Consider the following 15,648-nt stretch of genomic DNA (forward strand, 5'->3'; position numbering starts at 1 on the left):
ATCTTGTCAGTAGAGAGACTTGTAATAACTTGGCCAGTGTATTCTAACACTACAAAGATGGGCATTTATCAGAAGATGAATGCAATGGTTTAAGACAATTCTTTGTTTATAGTCTCAGAAAGGAAAAAAAAGAAAATAATTTGAAGGGGTGTGTGCATGTGTGTGTGTATGTGTATGTGTGTAACGGAAATTAAAGTAACTCTTCTCTCTGCAGTTTCATGGACAAAGTCAAATAAGTTTGGACACGGATTTGGATCAAAGACCACAATGATAGGTTGCACTGGTTCAGTTTTGGTTTCTAGATTTAGGTAGACTGAGTTTGAGTACTGTTTAACTCAGGGCTATTTCCTACTTTTCAAGCTGAAGATTCCTAAAGTGAAATGTGAAAATGTTAAAAAAATATAGATAGATAGATAGATGTGGATATAAATATATATACACATATATATTGGCAGAGAGTAAGCGTGTGTATGTGTGTGTGTGTGTGTGTGTATATATGTATATACACACACAGTGCCTAGAACAATGCCTGGCAGACAGCAACCCTAAATACATGATCACCGTTATCACTCTAAGTTTTCATTTGCCCGACTCTAATGTGGGTAGAGAATGCCAGTTTTTCTTCTCCTTATTGCTCATATGCAGTACTCTGTAGGGAAATCGGCATGTACAGTGTCAGCCACTAGATTTGGCTAAATGAAAGAAAAGTATCAAATACTGGAGAACATTGAGGAAAGTATAAGAAAAACGTAATAGATCTGAAATTATGAACTCCCTGGTGACCTGTTATAAGGGGTAAGGGAAGAAAACAGATTGGACACTGGGAGTTATATTCACTAACATCATCATAAAGTCTGCCTTACTGCTTGGAATTTAATAGACTAAATAAATTATTGATTGATTATAATAAATAATAAATAATGATTGACTATTTGGCTGAACATTGTGCTCAGTTTAACAGCATAAAAGAAGAAATTAGTGCAATTCAGCGGGAAGGAGTTTGCAGACTGAAAACTAGAAGGTTATCCTAAGTAAGAAAGCTTCCAGAGAAAACATAAAAAAGGTTATGTAAAGCGGTGGATACAATAGCTTACTCATAACACGCTTTCTCTATTTAACTGAATCATTTCGCTCACTATATTGCACATTTTACACAATTGCCACAATTTCTGCATCTCTCCAAATGTCTATAATATGACAAGAGAAACAACAGATTGTGTAATTCTCAAAATAATCTATTTACGGGCTTCCCTGGTGGCGCAGTAGTTGAGAATCTGCCTGCCAACGCAGGGGACACGGGTTCGAGCCCTGGTGTGGGAAGATCCCACATGCCGCGGAGCAACTGGGCCCGTGAGCCACAACTACTGAGCCTGCGCGTCTGGAGCTTATGCTCCGCAACAAGAGAGGTCGCGATAGTGAGAGGCCCGCGCACCGCGATGAAGAGTAGCCCCCGCTTGCCGCAACTAGAGAAAGCCCTCGCACAGAAACGAAGACCCAACACAGCCAAAAATAAATAAATAAATTTATTAAAAAAAATAATCTATTTACCATGATTTTTCTCAGCTTCTTTCTCTGTGAAGGATGTGTTTGGTAAGGAAGCATCCCTGGAGGGACAAGACTTTAAACCAGAGGGGGAAATGACTACCTCAATTTAAAGCCTAAATTGAGACAGGATGGACGTTCCAAGTATTCTAATATGTGTAATACTCTCCGTTATTTTCTGTGATCCCAAAGTCTTTGGAAGTTTGTCTGCTCTGACCAAACCCTGAATTAGGTCAGACCCCCTAAGATTATATCACTTCTCTTCTGATATTAACATGCTTTGGCCTTCCAAGTGAGGAAATGTAGAAAAGAGGTGGCGAGTGAATAATAACTTTCTATTGCTGTGTAACAAATTACCACAAATTTAGCAACTTAAAACAATATTCGTTTCTGGAGGTCAGGAGTCCATGTATATAGCATAACTGGGTTCTCCACTCAGGGTTAAACAGGCTGAAATCAAGGTGTATTCCTTTCTGGAGGCTTTGTGAAAGAATCTGCTTCCAAGCTCATTCAAGTTTTGGTGGCATTCAGTTCCTTTTAGATGTAGGCCTGAGTCCCCATTTCCTTGCTGGTATCACCCAGGGGCACACTCAGCTCCTCCAGGCCACCTGCACTCCTTACTGTACAGCCCCCTCCATCTTCAAAGCCAGCAATGGAGCGTCTCCTCCAGCCCTCTCATGCCAAATCCTTCTCACATTTGAATCTCTTTTGTCAGGAAGAGGTGGTCACTTTTCAGGGACTCACCTGATTAGGTCAGACCCATTACGAATTATCTCCCTATTTCAAGGTCAGTTTCCTTGGGATCTTAATTATAGTTTCAAAATCCCTTCCCAGCAGTCCTGATCTAGATTAGCGTTTGATTTAAAAAGTAGGTAAGGTGAAAATATACCAGAGCAAGAGAATCTTGCCCACATACTCCCGGCCCGACATGCTGCCCCCTGTCCTCCAACACACGCCTCTTAAATAAGATCCCCTTAACAAACATTTCTCACTGCTGTCATCACTGTATGTCATTATTTTGGAGGCTCCATGAAGTATGGAAAGTACTGGAGTGTTGGAGCTGGAAAGATCTGGGTTGAAATCCCCTCTGTGCTAGCTGTGGGATTTTGAGTAGGTTATTTAATTCCTCAGAGCCTCAATTTCCTCAATGGTAGAAACTAGGGCTAATAATAATCATCTCTAAGGCCTGTAGAGAATCAGGAAAGCAATATAATGGAAATCACCTGACTTACACAAGATGGTAAACTTTAGATTCCTGACTTTTCTTCCTTCTTTTCAATGTTCTGATATAGCTCCTCCAATTCACACCTACTTATCCTCAGACATGGGAAAAATTAAGATTTACAAGCCCTGGAGATAAAGTGATTTTCAGTAAATAACCTAACAATGTTCTCAAAAATTCTACATTGTATTTCATTTTGGAATTAATTCATTAGTGTTGACTGGTGTACATTCATAAGAACTTTTATTTAAAAGCTCAATATTCTTCTTTGTTTTCACTATTTTTTTTAGAGATTCTAAGACCTTCTACTCCCCCAGGGGAGGAAAAAAAAGGAATATTATATGAAGACAGCCAAGCAGTCAGTAGACAGACTCCCACTATTAGGAAAAAAAATCCCAAAATACCTGTTAGAATGCTACTGGTAAGAGATTTGGCAGGGTGATGATTATGATTACATGTGAGTAGAACAGCAGTTTCAATAATAATTGTGTGGGCTGTGAACATATTTTGAAAAAAAAAAATGCTGGGATGCAGCCTAATGAATGTATTCATTAACCTTAATAGCATCAGGTAGAGAAGGGAGAGGACCATTTTGGAGGGGGGGAATGAATTCAGCCTTTCAGAGTCATTCTATAAGGCACATCAAACAGTGCTGCTTTCTCAATTAAAAATGAATATATGCAGTTGGGACTTCCCTGGTGGCGCAGTGGTTAAGAATCCGTTTGCCAGTGCAGGGGACATGGGTTCGAGCCCTGGTCCGGGAAGATCCCACAGGCCACGGAGCAACTAAGCCTGTGCACCACAATTACTGAGCCCACGTGCCGCAACAAGAGAAGCCACCGCAGTGAGTAGCCCACGCATGGCAAAGAAGAGTAGCCCCTGCTTGCCGCAATGAGAGAAAACCTGTGTGCAGCAACAAAAACCCAACACAGCCCAAAAATAAATTTTAAAAAAAGAATATATGCAGTTATCGGAAAAGAATTCTCTAAGATTTGAAATTTGCCTTTTAAAGTCTAATTTTCTAATAAGTTATATTAAACATTTAAGTCCTTAGTATGTTCAAGGCATTATAATAAACATAAGGATGAGATGTCCAAAACATAAAATTTACAGACAATTTAGGGAAAATAAATGTACTTAACTTTAATATGATGACAAATGCAAAACTAAAAGCATCAAAATGTTACCTCTATGAGAGCAGAAATCTTGTCTTCTTGTTCACCACTCTACTCCCACATAACTATCAAGTTATTAGTTACCCAATACTTGTTCAGTGAAAAAGAAATAAATGTCATGTATTTGAGGAATGAGAATCAAGTGCAGCGTCTCCAGTACACAACATATGTGTGATAGTCTTAGCAGTACCAATACCATCAGGCTAAGTGGGACTAAAGATTTCAGTGATCAAGAATAATTGTATGTGCCTGGCATACCCACGTCCCCCGCCCGTACCTCCCCAATGCATAAACTCACACCTCCTGACACAAATTTAACGACTACTAACTGCTAGGAATAGTCATTCTGATGTCTACATTTTTGGTCTGGTATTGCTCCTTTTGAAGCAGACTGAGATGATTTATTTATGTTGTTTGCCCCCAGCAGACGCCTCCCCAAGAACTCTGCAGAGTTATGCTAAGTAATCATGTTGCCATTTGAGAATTCAGCTAATGAAACCCGTATCCACTGTATGTGATTAGCGTTCCATGTAAATAAATCAAGGGACTGTAAATGTAAGAACTAAGAGTGTGGAAACACCCAGGATACTAATTGAGGGGATGGGGGAATAATCTCAGGAAGGCAGGACAGGATTGTGATTTTCACAAGTGATGATTCAGTGACTGGGAACCTAATGAATTGTACTATTAAGGGGAAGACTGAATAAAAAGAAAAGAGGATGTTCAGTCTGGAGAATAAATGAGGAAACTTCCAGGGGGCTGGAAGTCAGCAATGCGCATTCAGGCAGGTCATACCTAATGGACTGCTGAGGACATGTGCTGGGACCCACCACAATGCCTGTGCAGTTTGCCTGCACAGAATATGCATTCAAAATGCTTACTGTATTAATGCATTAGAATGAAAAGAACATGGAGACTGTTACAGAGGATCACCCGATGCAACTTTCTGTGCAACATGAATTTTTTCGTTTTCCATAGCAATAACTTAAAACGAGGACAGGAAGGAAAGAGTATATTGTCTGCATTGTACAGATTTAGATTTTGATAACAGAGACAAATTTTTAAATTACTGAGCATCTCTATTCTAACATTTGATAATTACTAAACTTTTTCTTCAGAATTTTCCAAGAATTTTTTATGCCCGTTACCATGTATCTTTAGGGGCTTCTACGTTCCAGAAATATATTCTGACATTAAATCTACTGATTGTAAACCCTACAGTAATCATGTTATAACCATAACAATTGGTCTGCTTCAAATATCTATGTTAATACAAAAATAATAAAAATAATAATTCTAAAGTTAAAATGTTTATAAGGATATAATTGTATAGAGAGCATCAGATCTTTAGAGCTCTATAATTTTCATTATTTCTGTCTTTTTTTTTTTGAGTGCCAACAGCTATTGCTCAGCATACAAAACCCTAAACATAATAGAATAGGGTGGGTTAATATGGTACTGGACCACGTAAGAAAATTGTTCACTTGTATTTTTTTTTAACACTCAAATTAATTTTTTATGTAGAGAACAGACAGAAATCCAGGAGAAACAAAGTGCTAGAGAGCATATAAAGGGAAATCTGATCATTGTAGATCCCTACTTGTATTCATTTTCTTCCTTTTTCACCCCAAACCTATTTTCCTATAGTTTACAACCTAGGACATGGAGCTACAATGTCACTTACAATATCACTTACAATATCACTAATGTCTCCCACAAACCAAAAACATCCTCCTTTACCCACTATTCTCCACGTATCTAGTCCTAGGGACTCTGAGAATTCCTTACAAATAGGCTCTTCATTCCCATTCCTTTAATACAAACATCCATTCGATCCCTTAACCACTGTAACAACTTTTCTAACTTGATCCTCTAACACTCATCCACAACCTTTCTTATCTGTCACTCGCACTGCTACCACAGTTTATCCAGTTCTCATCGTCTCTTCGTAGCACTTCCCACTTTAAAAGCCACCACTGGCTCCCCTTCACCTGAATGATAAAACTCAAAGCGTTTGGAATGGCCCAGAAGACCATTCATAATTGGTCTTCCTCAGCATACTTTTCATTAGTCACTATCCGGTGCACTCCATATAGCTGCAATGCTTAATATTTACTATTCCCTGATTCACAAATACCTACTTGTTGGGCTTCTCTGGTGGCGCAGTGGTTGAGAATCCGCCTGCCAACGCAGGGGACACGGGTTCGAGCCCTGGTCTGGGAAGATCCCACATGCCGCGGAGCAACTAGGCCCGTGTACCACAACTACTGAGCCTGCAGGTCTGGAGCCTGTGCTCCGCAACAAGAGAAGCCGCGATAGTGAGAGGCCCGCGCACGGTGATAGAGAGTGGCCTCCACTTGCCGCAACTAGAGAAAGCCCTCGCAAAGAAATGAAGACCCAACACAGCTAAAAATAAATAAATTAATTAATTAATAAACAAATACCTACTTGTTGTCTAAAAAATAACTCAAAATACAGTTATCACTCCATTACCCATATTTTCCAAACTCAATTCAAATCTTACCTTTCTACGAAGAGTTGGTCAATTATTTACTGATCTTCTCTCTCGTTGTGTTCATTTCATGCCTATAACAATATTCGTTTGTATGTGGTCATTTATTTACATGTCTCTCCTCCTCTCCCATATATATATATATATATATAATTAAGTGGATCCACTTAATTATTGTTATTCACAGTAGGTATGTTCTATAAACAGGCACCAAACACTGAATTAGTGAATACTGACCATTACTCCTAGGGGAAATATAGGTTTAAATTGTCGTGAGCCTCTAGTCACATTTTCATCAACTAGTCGTTACATAACCTTGCTTTATGGTGTTCTGGTCTAAAGACACTTTATTTAATATTTAATATCTAATATTGTTGATGAATTAATATTGAATTCATAGAAAACAGGACTTTACTCATGCCTAAATGCAGCTGCCTTTTTTTTTTTTTTTTTTTTACTTTTTAAGAGTATATGTATTATCAACCTATATTTAAAAAAATCTATTTATTGGGCTCCCCTGGTGGCGCAGTGGTTGAGAGTCCGCCTGCCGATGCAGGGGACACGGGTTCGTGCCCCAGTCCGGGAAGATCCCACATGCCGTGGAGCGGCTGGGCCCGTGAGCCATGGCTGCTGAGCCTGCGCGTCGGGAGCCTGTGCTCCGCAACGGGAGAGGCCACAACAGTGAGAGGCCCACGTACCGCAAAAAAATATTTATTTATTTATTTATCTATCTATCTATCTATCTATCTATTTATTTATTTAGCTGCACCGGGCCTTAGTTGCAGTACGCGGGATCTTCGTTCCCACATGCGGGATCTTAGTCGCGGCACACCGGATCTTGTTCCCTGACCAGGGATCGAACCTGTGCCCCCTGCATTGGGAGCGTGGAGTCCTAACCACTGGACCACCAGGGGCAGCTGGTTTTCTATGTAAGGTATAGCACAGCCTTCTTGCACTTGGGAATTCTAAATAATGTATCAGTACGATACTTGGGGATATTTTAAACAGCAAAACCCATTTAAAAAAAAACACAAAAATGCAAAAACTTGGCACTTAATAGACCATGAAAAGGGCACTTCTTTATAGTATCAAAGCTGAAACAAGAAAGCAGAGTTTCACCTTGTGCAGCCTCAGCCGGGTATATGCACACCAGAAGAATCAACTTTTTCGCCACTCTCTGTATATCTGAAAATGACCATAAAAGTGCCATGAGTATCAGTATGGGGGTTGCAAATAAATTTTAGCAAGCAGGTGAAGTTACAAATACAGATTCTGCAAATAATGGGAAACGACTCTAAATCAAAGCATTGGGAAGGAAATAACGAAATGGATTATAAGGAGAGGGGTAAAATGCCCATCAATGAGAAGAAATTGGATGGATGGATGGATGGATGGATGGATGGATGAAGAGATAGACAGATAGATAGATAGATAGATACTAAATCTAGAAACTTGACTGAAATGTGGTACATTTGCAGTTTCTTTCCTTATCTTCCTTCCCCCTTTTCCCTGATTTGGTAAAATATATGTCACCCAAAAGCATTAAAGTAGTGCCAGACTCTTGACAGTCCACTCTAACAATGCAATGGAAAGCGCTGGATAGTAGAAAGGTAAGCTCAAGTTTTCTTGGCTCTTCACTTATGAATTTATTATTCCTTACTTAGACATACCCTATCATCTTAATGCAAATCTTAGAAGCACATTTTTATGAAAATGTTAATATTTAATAAGCTAAAGTCAATATAGCACCATCTAACTTAGCCAATATGGATTGAACTTTCTTGAGACTTACACAGCAGATATTCCCCTGTAAGCTTAAATAGAATAACCATTTTTTGCCACACAGACACTGGAATTTTCTGTTTATATACGAACTCTTTTATGGTTTTTATTTTGCTGTTGAATGGAAATATCTGGAACAAAACTGTTTTAAAAATCACCACTCTAACCGATAGACTACTAAAAAACACCACCTTTTGCTAAATTAAATGTAGAGATTTATACATGGAAAAAAAAAGCTAAAGAACATGATGAGAGATGAGTAAATTAACACACTATGGTCCTAACATTTTTTTTTTTTTAATGGAAATATCACCTCCAAAAAAGTTTATCAAGACAGGCTTTTTACAATCCCCATTAAATTCAGTGAATGAATTGTGAAGGGTAAATTGGACCCATTATGATCTTACATTTCTTATGTAATAGTCATAATCACAGCGTTACATAAGAGCAAGCGCGCATGAATAAAAGGAGCAATTTAAATTCCCACTTCCTTGGAGAACGGGGCTCTGCTTGACAAACAGGTTTCCGGTCCCATTTGCAGCACGCCCATGCATCTCCTCGAGTGCCAATGAGACCCACACTCTCCTATCAGTGATATAATAAACCCTCCAAAACAGAGCAAGAAAATGAAGCAAACAAGCCCACTTCATTTCAACTTGTCAGCTTTAAATAAAATCTGTGCAGCTGAAATGAGAAACTTCAGGGAAGATAATGTGTGAAGTAACCACATTCAACATTGGGACAAAACGTATTGCATTAGTTTTTTTTTTTTTTTTCCTGATTTGCCACAAAAGTTTTTGAAATTTCAACATAGATCATTTTCAATGAAATCTCTTCTTGTCAAGGAGGACTTGGAGGAAGAAATGCTTTATTTTTTTCGTTTGTTTATTTTATTCTCCTCCTCCACCCACGGATGCCTCAGGAATATCTCAAGCCCCTATGATATCTTACTGAATAATATATGACCTTTGGAACAACTCTCATTATCAATTTTTAAGTCAGAGCATACTGAAGAAAGTACATGCATTTTTTTTACTTATTCTAATTAATTCCTTACATAATACTTTCCCTGGCACAGATTTATGCAAAATATTGGAGGATTCTCTCTGCCTCCCCCCCCCCCAAAAAAGTATAAAGGACAAAAATGCATTGGAAGGAAGATAAAAAGAAATTTAAAAAAAAAGAAATTAACATTCCAATAAATAGAAATATCTGAATATTAATGAAATAAACAATGATTGTTTATGTAAATCCTTTCGCTCACACTTTCCCCAGTACCCACTCCCTTTCACTCAGCTAATCTCCAAAACCTTTCCTGCCTTGTGTTCAGGAGGCTCCATTCTGTTCTTCCCTTCAACTGTCTCCGTATCTTCTCCTCCCTCTTTGTTGTTACTTTTTTTTTCCATTGTTACATTTCCCTTGACTTTCTTTACTTCTCCTGAAAGAGCACTTGCACCTCTTCAAAGGAAGGATAGTACCACTGGGTCCCAGCAGATGCATACCACAAGTTGCATATTCCAAATGACAGAGAGGGTGGGGAAAGTCAGAGACACTTTTTTCCTAAATGCCCTAAGGTGTGTCCAGATTTGATATAAACACCTTTTCTTGTCTTTTATTTCCAATGTTGTGTCTCATGTATTTTCCAAATAAGCTTAGAATATTTTTCCTTATTCTGTTATACTCAGGAACTCTCTGATTTCAAACTCTTTTATTTTAAAATTCCTACATTACTTTGAGTGATCAGTGCATAGAATGATATTGATATTGAGGAGTATGATCCCTGTCACCATCTTTGATGGCCTATTGCTAAGAAGTTCTTTCAATCACTCTAATGTAAAACATGATTTCATATGTGTATTTTAAATGTGTTAGAGAAGTACCATGGGATAGGAAAGAGGAATATGGACTATAAGGACTTCAGTTTGAGGCTCTGATGAATCAATATTTAATAGAATGACCATAATCAGAAAGTTTTTCTTTTTTAACCTCTTTATCATCACTTGTAAACATGGAAACAAGTGAATATCCTGTCATAGGATGGTTAAATTAACATAAGGTATATTTTAGAAATATTTTTCATTTTTACTTTATGATAACTCTAATGATTATTATTAAGTAAAGGAAAAGAATGTATTTAAAGTTAACTTGACCTAGCTATTAAACATTCAGTAAATAGTGTGAATGGTGATATTATGCAGCTTCCATGCATATACTGTATTCTACAACCAGTAAAATTCTGTCAAAAGCATAAGGTTATTCTCTGCAGTTCAAGGTAAGTGAGACAGGTACCTTCCAGCAGTCTTAGACCCAAAGTTTCCATTGTGTTTTGCACTTTTTATCCTAGAAAGTTGCTATCTCAAGAATCACGTAGTATAATATAAGACCAAAGTGTGGCCTGAGTGCCATTTAATGACTAATGTTTTCAAGATGACAGCAAGTAGAATAATTTTCTTAGAAGATATCTGTTCTAAGCTGAGGGTTTTTTTGTTTCCCCAGTGACGGCTGGGCTGACAGATATGATGTGACAGATGGATATCAGCGAGAAGCTGTTGGTGGAATCACAATCAAGCTCCAATCTCCTGATGTCAAGTGGTTTGATGATTATTATCTGAAGCTCCGGCCGGAAACAAACCTCCGAAACCCGTGGTTTCAAGAATTTTGGCAGCATCGTTTTCAGTGCCGGCTGGAAGGGTTTGCACAGGAGAACAGCAAATACAACAAGACTTGCAATAGTAAGCAGATTTATTATTTCATTTAAAGCGGATAGGGCTAAGGCTCCAATGTAAGTAAACTGTGTCATGGGGATAGTGGCTGTAATCTGTTAGAGAGGAGGACTCTTACATAAAGTGGGTATTGCTCCTTAGAGTGGTAAGAACAACATATGAGGGTAAATGTTCACTCTATTAAGATTTCAGACAATTTATTTATATTTATATCATTCAGGAAATTGGTACTGTGCTTAAAGATAATGTGAGCTCCAGAAAGCACTCTTCTTGACATCCTTGAAGGCAAGAACTACATTCTGGTCATTTTGATTAGCAGTTAGCACAGTGTAAGGCACATAGCAAGGGTTGCATGTAATGTGTCTGAAGAATGAATGAGTGAATGTTGAAGGACAGAGCCAATTCCTACTTCCATCAAAATACTATAAAATAGTAGCAAGGATTTGCTATGTATAATTATGATGTTTCAGGAGACATAACCTAAGCAGAGCCATTCACTCAGTTATTCATCAAATACAAGGATTCACAACGTGCCACACATCGCTTTACTTGTAAGGGTATCAAGAAGAGGAAAATAGATCCTGCCCTCGAGGGGTTTAGTGTCTAGTTAGGGAGATCGTCAAGCAAACAAAACTTGTGATTCAGTGTTGTAAGCAACATAATATGGGTTTTAAACAAAGGGTTCGGTTAGTTTTATTTGTAGCACATCCAAAGGGTATCTTGACTCTAAGAACCAGGAAGGGTCAATGCTGATTTGTAAGTCAAAGTGTAAAGGTTAAGGTTTGTTAAAACCAATAAGGGATTTGTTGAGACTGACATCCCACATTGTGTAACAAGCACCTCATATGCATTTGCCAAGGAGTAAAATGTTTTAGTTGGTGGTATAATGTCTTTATCATCATTTTGCTGGCACAGAAGAGTGCACTGGGGCAGTGAGGTTGAAATCCTGGCCCACGAATGAATTCCAGTCCACAGAGAAGTGGACTCACCAAAACGAGGAAAATAGGAACAATGTAGTGAATTGTTTATAATGCATTTCCTCCCTGAGTTCACATCCATACTATGTTTTTTCTATCAGTTCATTCTTTTGTGAAAATGAATGAGGTTGTAAGTGGTGATTTGTAATTATCTTTCAATGTCAGTACAAGTAAAACGAGAACTTGGCAACCTTGTGTCAGTTCCTAATTCGGCAGTGGTGGAGGAGAGAGATGCTGGAGTGTGGCGTGGTACTGCCCAATGAAATCCAGAAATCATAGAAGCCTGGTGTGAGACTTCATTTGCCTCTCTCTTGCTTTAGATACTGCTGACTCTTGTCCAAAATCTTCAAATGCGCATTCATTTCCTTTGTTTATGCTTTCATGAAAATATGTGTGTGAATACACAGGATTGTGACTTGTGTTTCACAATTTCAATGTTTATAGCCAATTTTATATTTTTCACAGGTCTATCCAGTTTCTGAAGGACACAAACTTCTTTCTTCTCTTGAGATTTGGGGAGTATGTGGTCTCTGTGTACCGATTCTATGATTGTGTAGCGATTACTCTATGTAGCTACACTGGAGGAGTTTTAGAGGGTCAGCAGTAGGTCCAGTCTCCTCTCCAGTTTCTCTTTACTAAGGAGTTAGTGACAACCCCTAACCAGTGTGACTAAGTGAATTTTTCCACCCTCTTTTGTACTAATGTTCTTCCTTCCTCACTCCTTTTTGTGTGAAATGTCTTCTCCTTGAAATAATTCTTTGTTTCTCTTACTTTTTTTTTTCTATTGGAGGTCTTATTGAGATATAGTCTTGAAAAAGACTCTTTGACTGATTTCCATAGAAACGTTATTTCTATGGAAATTGTTCTATAAAATTCTCCATTTGAACTTGTTGCTATAGCTCTCTGTCTTTCACATGAGCACCATGATGTGACTTCTCTGCACAGGATCTGTTCCTTACTCTAGTTCTGGAAAGCATTCTTTAGTCCCGCCCCCTTGGAATCTTATCTGTCAACAGATGTCATTTTGTACATAAAAATAAACAGTTATATGTAATATCTCTGTTATTCTTCTCAATGAGGGAAATAATATTATTATCCTTACTTTAAAATAACAAAACTAAGATTTGGAGAGACAAAACAACTTGCTCAGGAAAACATTAGAACTTAGAATTGAGCTCGGATTTGTCTAAAGTTTAACCAATATGCTATTCTAAAGAGAGAGAATATTATAGTTTTAAAAATCACTATCAAATTTGCATTCTATAATAGTTAACATATAGGTCAAAGATACAAAAAAGAAAAATAAATCTTAAAATTATTTGGGTACAACTATGGAATGCGATAATAGATACCTTGATATTCCTACTCTCTACTTTTGACCATATTTCCTTATTTACTCAAATGTCCTTTCAGCATCCCACTCCATATCTTCAAAAAGACCCCAGGTAGTTTATTCTTATCTGTAACACTACTGAATATGAGTAGTGTTTTCCTAAATATAATGTACTTTCATCAAGCAGTGTGCATAAGACAACCACTTTTGAGTTGGAGTGGTTAAGTTGGAGCTTATAATTCATTGATGGCAGGCAAGAAATCTTCACCTTATTCATTGTCTACAGTACCTAAAACCTAATAGATAGTTCAGTAAGTAAAATGGCTTGACACAAAGAGTGGAAATACCCATAGCTGAATTACTGCTTATTTTTCTTAGAAGCTTCTTGAAAGGCAAAGTATAAAAGCTAGGAGAGGTACCTGAATCTGGTAGTCCAGAATTAGCAGTAGCCTTATACAGAATGAGGTATAGAAAAGCTCAGAGTAACCAGAAAGTTAAAGGAAAACTCTTAATATTGAATAAGGAACAGAGCCATTCTGGAAATAGACCAACTCCTAGAAATTAATTCCGAATAGATTAGAGCTAAGTGATTATAGGTGATTCACTTTGTTGTACAGCAGACACTAACAACATTGTAAAGCAACTATACTCCAAAAAAAAAAAAATCCGTAGATTTTTTGATGATGGCCATTCTGACTGGTGTGAGCTAATATCTCATTGTAGTTTTGATTTGCATTTCTCTAATGATTAATGATGTTGAGCATCCTTTCATGTGTTTGTTGGCAATCTGTATACCTTCTTTGTATAAATGTCTATTTAGGTCTTCTGCCCACTTTTGGATTGGGTTGTTTGTTTTTTAAATATTGAGCTGCATGAGCTGCTTGTAAATTTTGGAGATTAATCCTTTTCCAGTTTCTTCATGTGCAAATACTTTCTCCCATTCTGAGGGTTGTCTTTTCGTCCTGTTTATGGTTTCCTTTGCTGTGCAAAAGCTTTTAAGTTTCATTAGGTCCCATTTGTTAATTTTTGTTTTTATTTCCATTTCTCTAGAAGGTGGGTCAAAAAGGATCTTGCTGTGATTTATGTCATAGAGTGTTCTGCCTATGTTTTCCTCTAAGAGTTTGATGGTGTCTGGCCTTACCTTTAGGTCTTTAATCCATTTTGAGTTTATTTTTGTGTATGGTGTTAGGGAGTGTTCTAATTTCATTCTTTTACGTGTAGCTGTCCAGGTTTCCAGCACCATTTATTGAAGAGGCTGTCTTTTCTCCATTGTATATTCTTGCCTCCTTTATCAAAAATAATGTGACCATATGTGGGTGGGTTTATCTCTGGGCATTCTATCCTGTTCCATTGATCTATAGTTCTGTTTTTGTGCCAGTACCATACAGTCTTGATTACTGTGCAATAAATGCTGGAGAGAGTGTGGTGAAAAGGGAACCCCCTTGCACTGTTGGTGCGAATGTAAATTGATACAGCCACTATGGAAAACAGTAATGGAGGTTCCTTAAAAAACTAAAAATAGAACTACCATATGGCCCAGCAATCCCACTACTGGGCATATACACTGAGAAAAAACCATTAATTCAAAAAGAATCATGTACCACAATGTTCACTGCAGCTCTGTTTACAATAGCCAGGACATGGAAGCAACCTAAGTGTTCATTGACAGATGAATGGATAAAGAAGATGTGGCACATATATACAATGGAATATTACTCAGCCATAAAACGAAACAAAATTGAGTTATTTGTAGTGAGGTGGATAGACCTAGAGTCTGTCATACAGAGTGAAGTAAGTCAGAAAGAAAAAAACAAATACCGTATGCTAACACATATATATGGAATCTAAGGGAAAAAAATGGTCATGAAGAACCTAGGGGCAGGATGGGAATAAAGACGCAGACCTACTAGAGAATGGACTTGAGGACACAGGGAGGGGGAAGGGTAAGCTGGGACAAAGTGAGAGTGGCATGGACATATATCTACTACCAAATGTAAAACCGATAGCTAGTGGGAAGCAGCCGCATAGCCCAGGGAGATCAGCTTGGTGCTTTGTGACCACCTAGAGGGGTGGGATAGGGAGGGTGGGAGGGAGGGAGATGCAAGAGGGAAGAGATATGGGGATATTTGTATATGTATAACTGATTCACTTTGTTATAAAGCAGAAACTAACATACCATTGTAAAGCAATTATACTCCAATAAAGATGTTAAAAAAAAATACTACAAACAAAACACTTGGAAGACAAGTGCTTAGGTACAACCTACAAAATAAAATCAGTTATTTGTGAAGTATTGCCATGCATCTACACACGTCTTAAATACAACTATTTTGTATTCTGCAATAAAGTCTTTTTAATTTTGTTAAAAAAAAAATCTGGATG

The 15,648-nt window shown here is 37.8% G+C and overlaps 1 protein-coding gene and 1 long non-coding RNA gene across 7 annotated transcripts in view; one reads left to right on the plus strand and one right to left on the minus strand.

Moving 5' to 3' along the window:
• GRM5 (glutamate metabotropic receptor 5) overlaps positions 1-15,648 on the plus strand; it is a 535,807-nt gene that overhangs the window by 381,790 nt on the left and 138,369 nt on the right. For all 5 annotated transcript variants that reach the window (XM_060018122.1, XM_060018126.1, XM_060018127.1 and 2 more), the window contains exon 3: positions 10,730-10,965. In XM_060018122.1, coding sequence (XP_059874105.1) covers positions 10,730-10,965 — 236 coding nt within the window. The remainder of the gene's footprint in view (positions 1-10,729; positions 10,966-15,648) is intronic.
• The window catches only part of LOC132429612 (uncharacterized), a 265,399-nt gene that overhangs the window by 111,654 nt on the left and 138,097 nt on the right, over positions 1-15,648 (minus strand). For both annotated transcript variants that reach the window (XR_009520375.1, XR_009520374.1), the window contains 2 exons: positions 7,571-7,636; positions 6,464-6,525 (listed from right to left, as the gene is read on the minus strand). This is a non-coding gene — a long non-coding RNA (uncharacterized lncRNA). The remainder of the gene's footprint in view (positions 1-6,463; positions 6,526-7,570; positions 7,637-15,648) is intronic.

The sequence above is a fragment of the Delphinus delphis genome, chromosome 8, assembly GCF_949987515.2.
Source record: "Delphinus delphis chromosome 8, mDelDel1.2, whole genome shotgun sequence".
NCBI classification, from domain to species: Eukaryota; Metazoa; Chordata; class Mammalia; order Artiodactyla; family Delphinidae; genus Delphinus; species Delphinus delphis.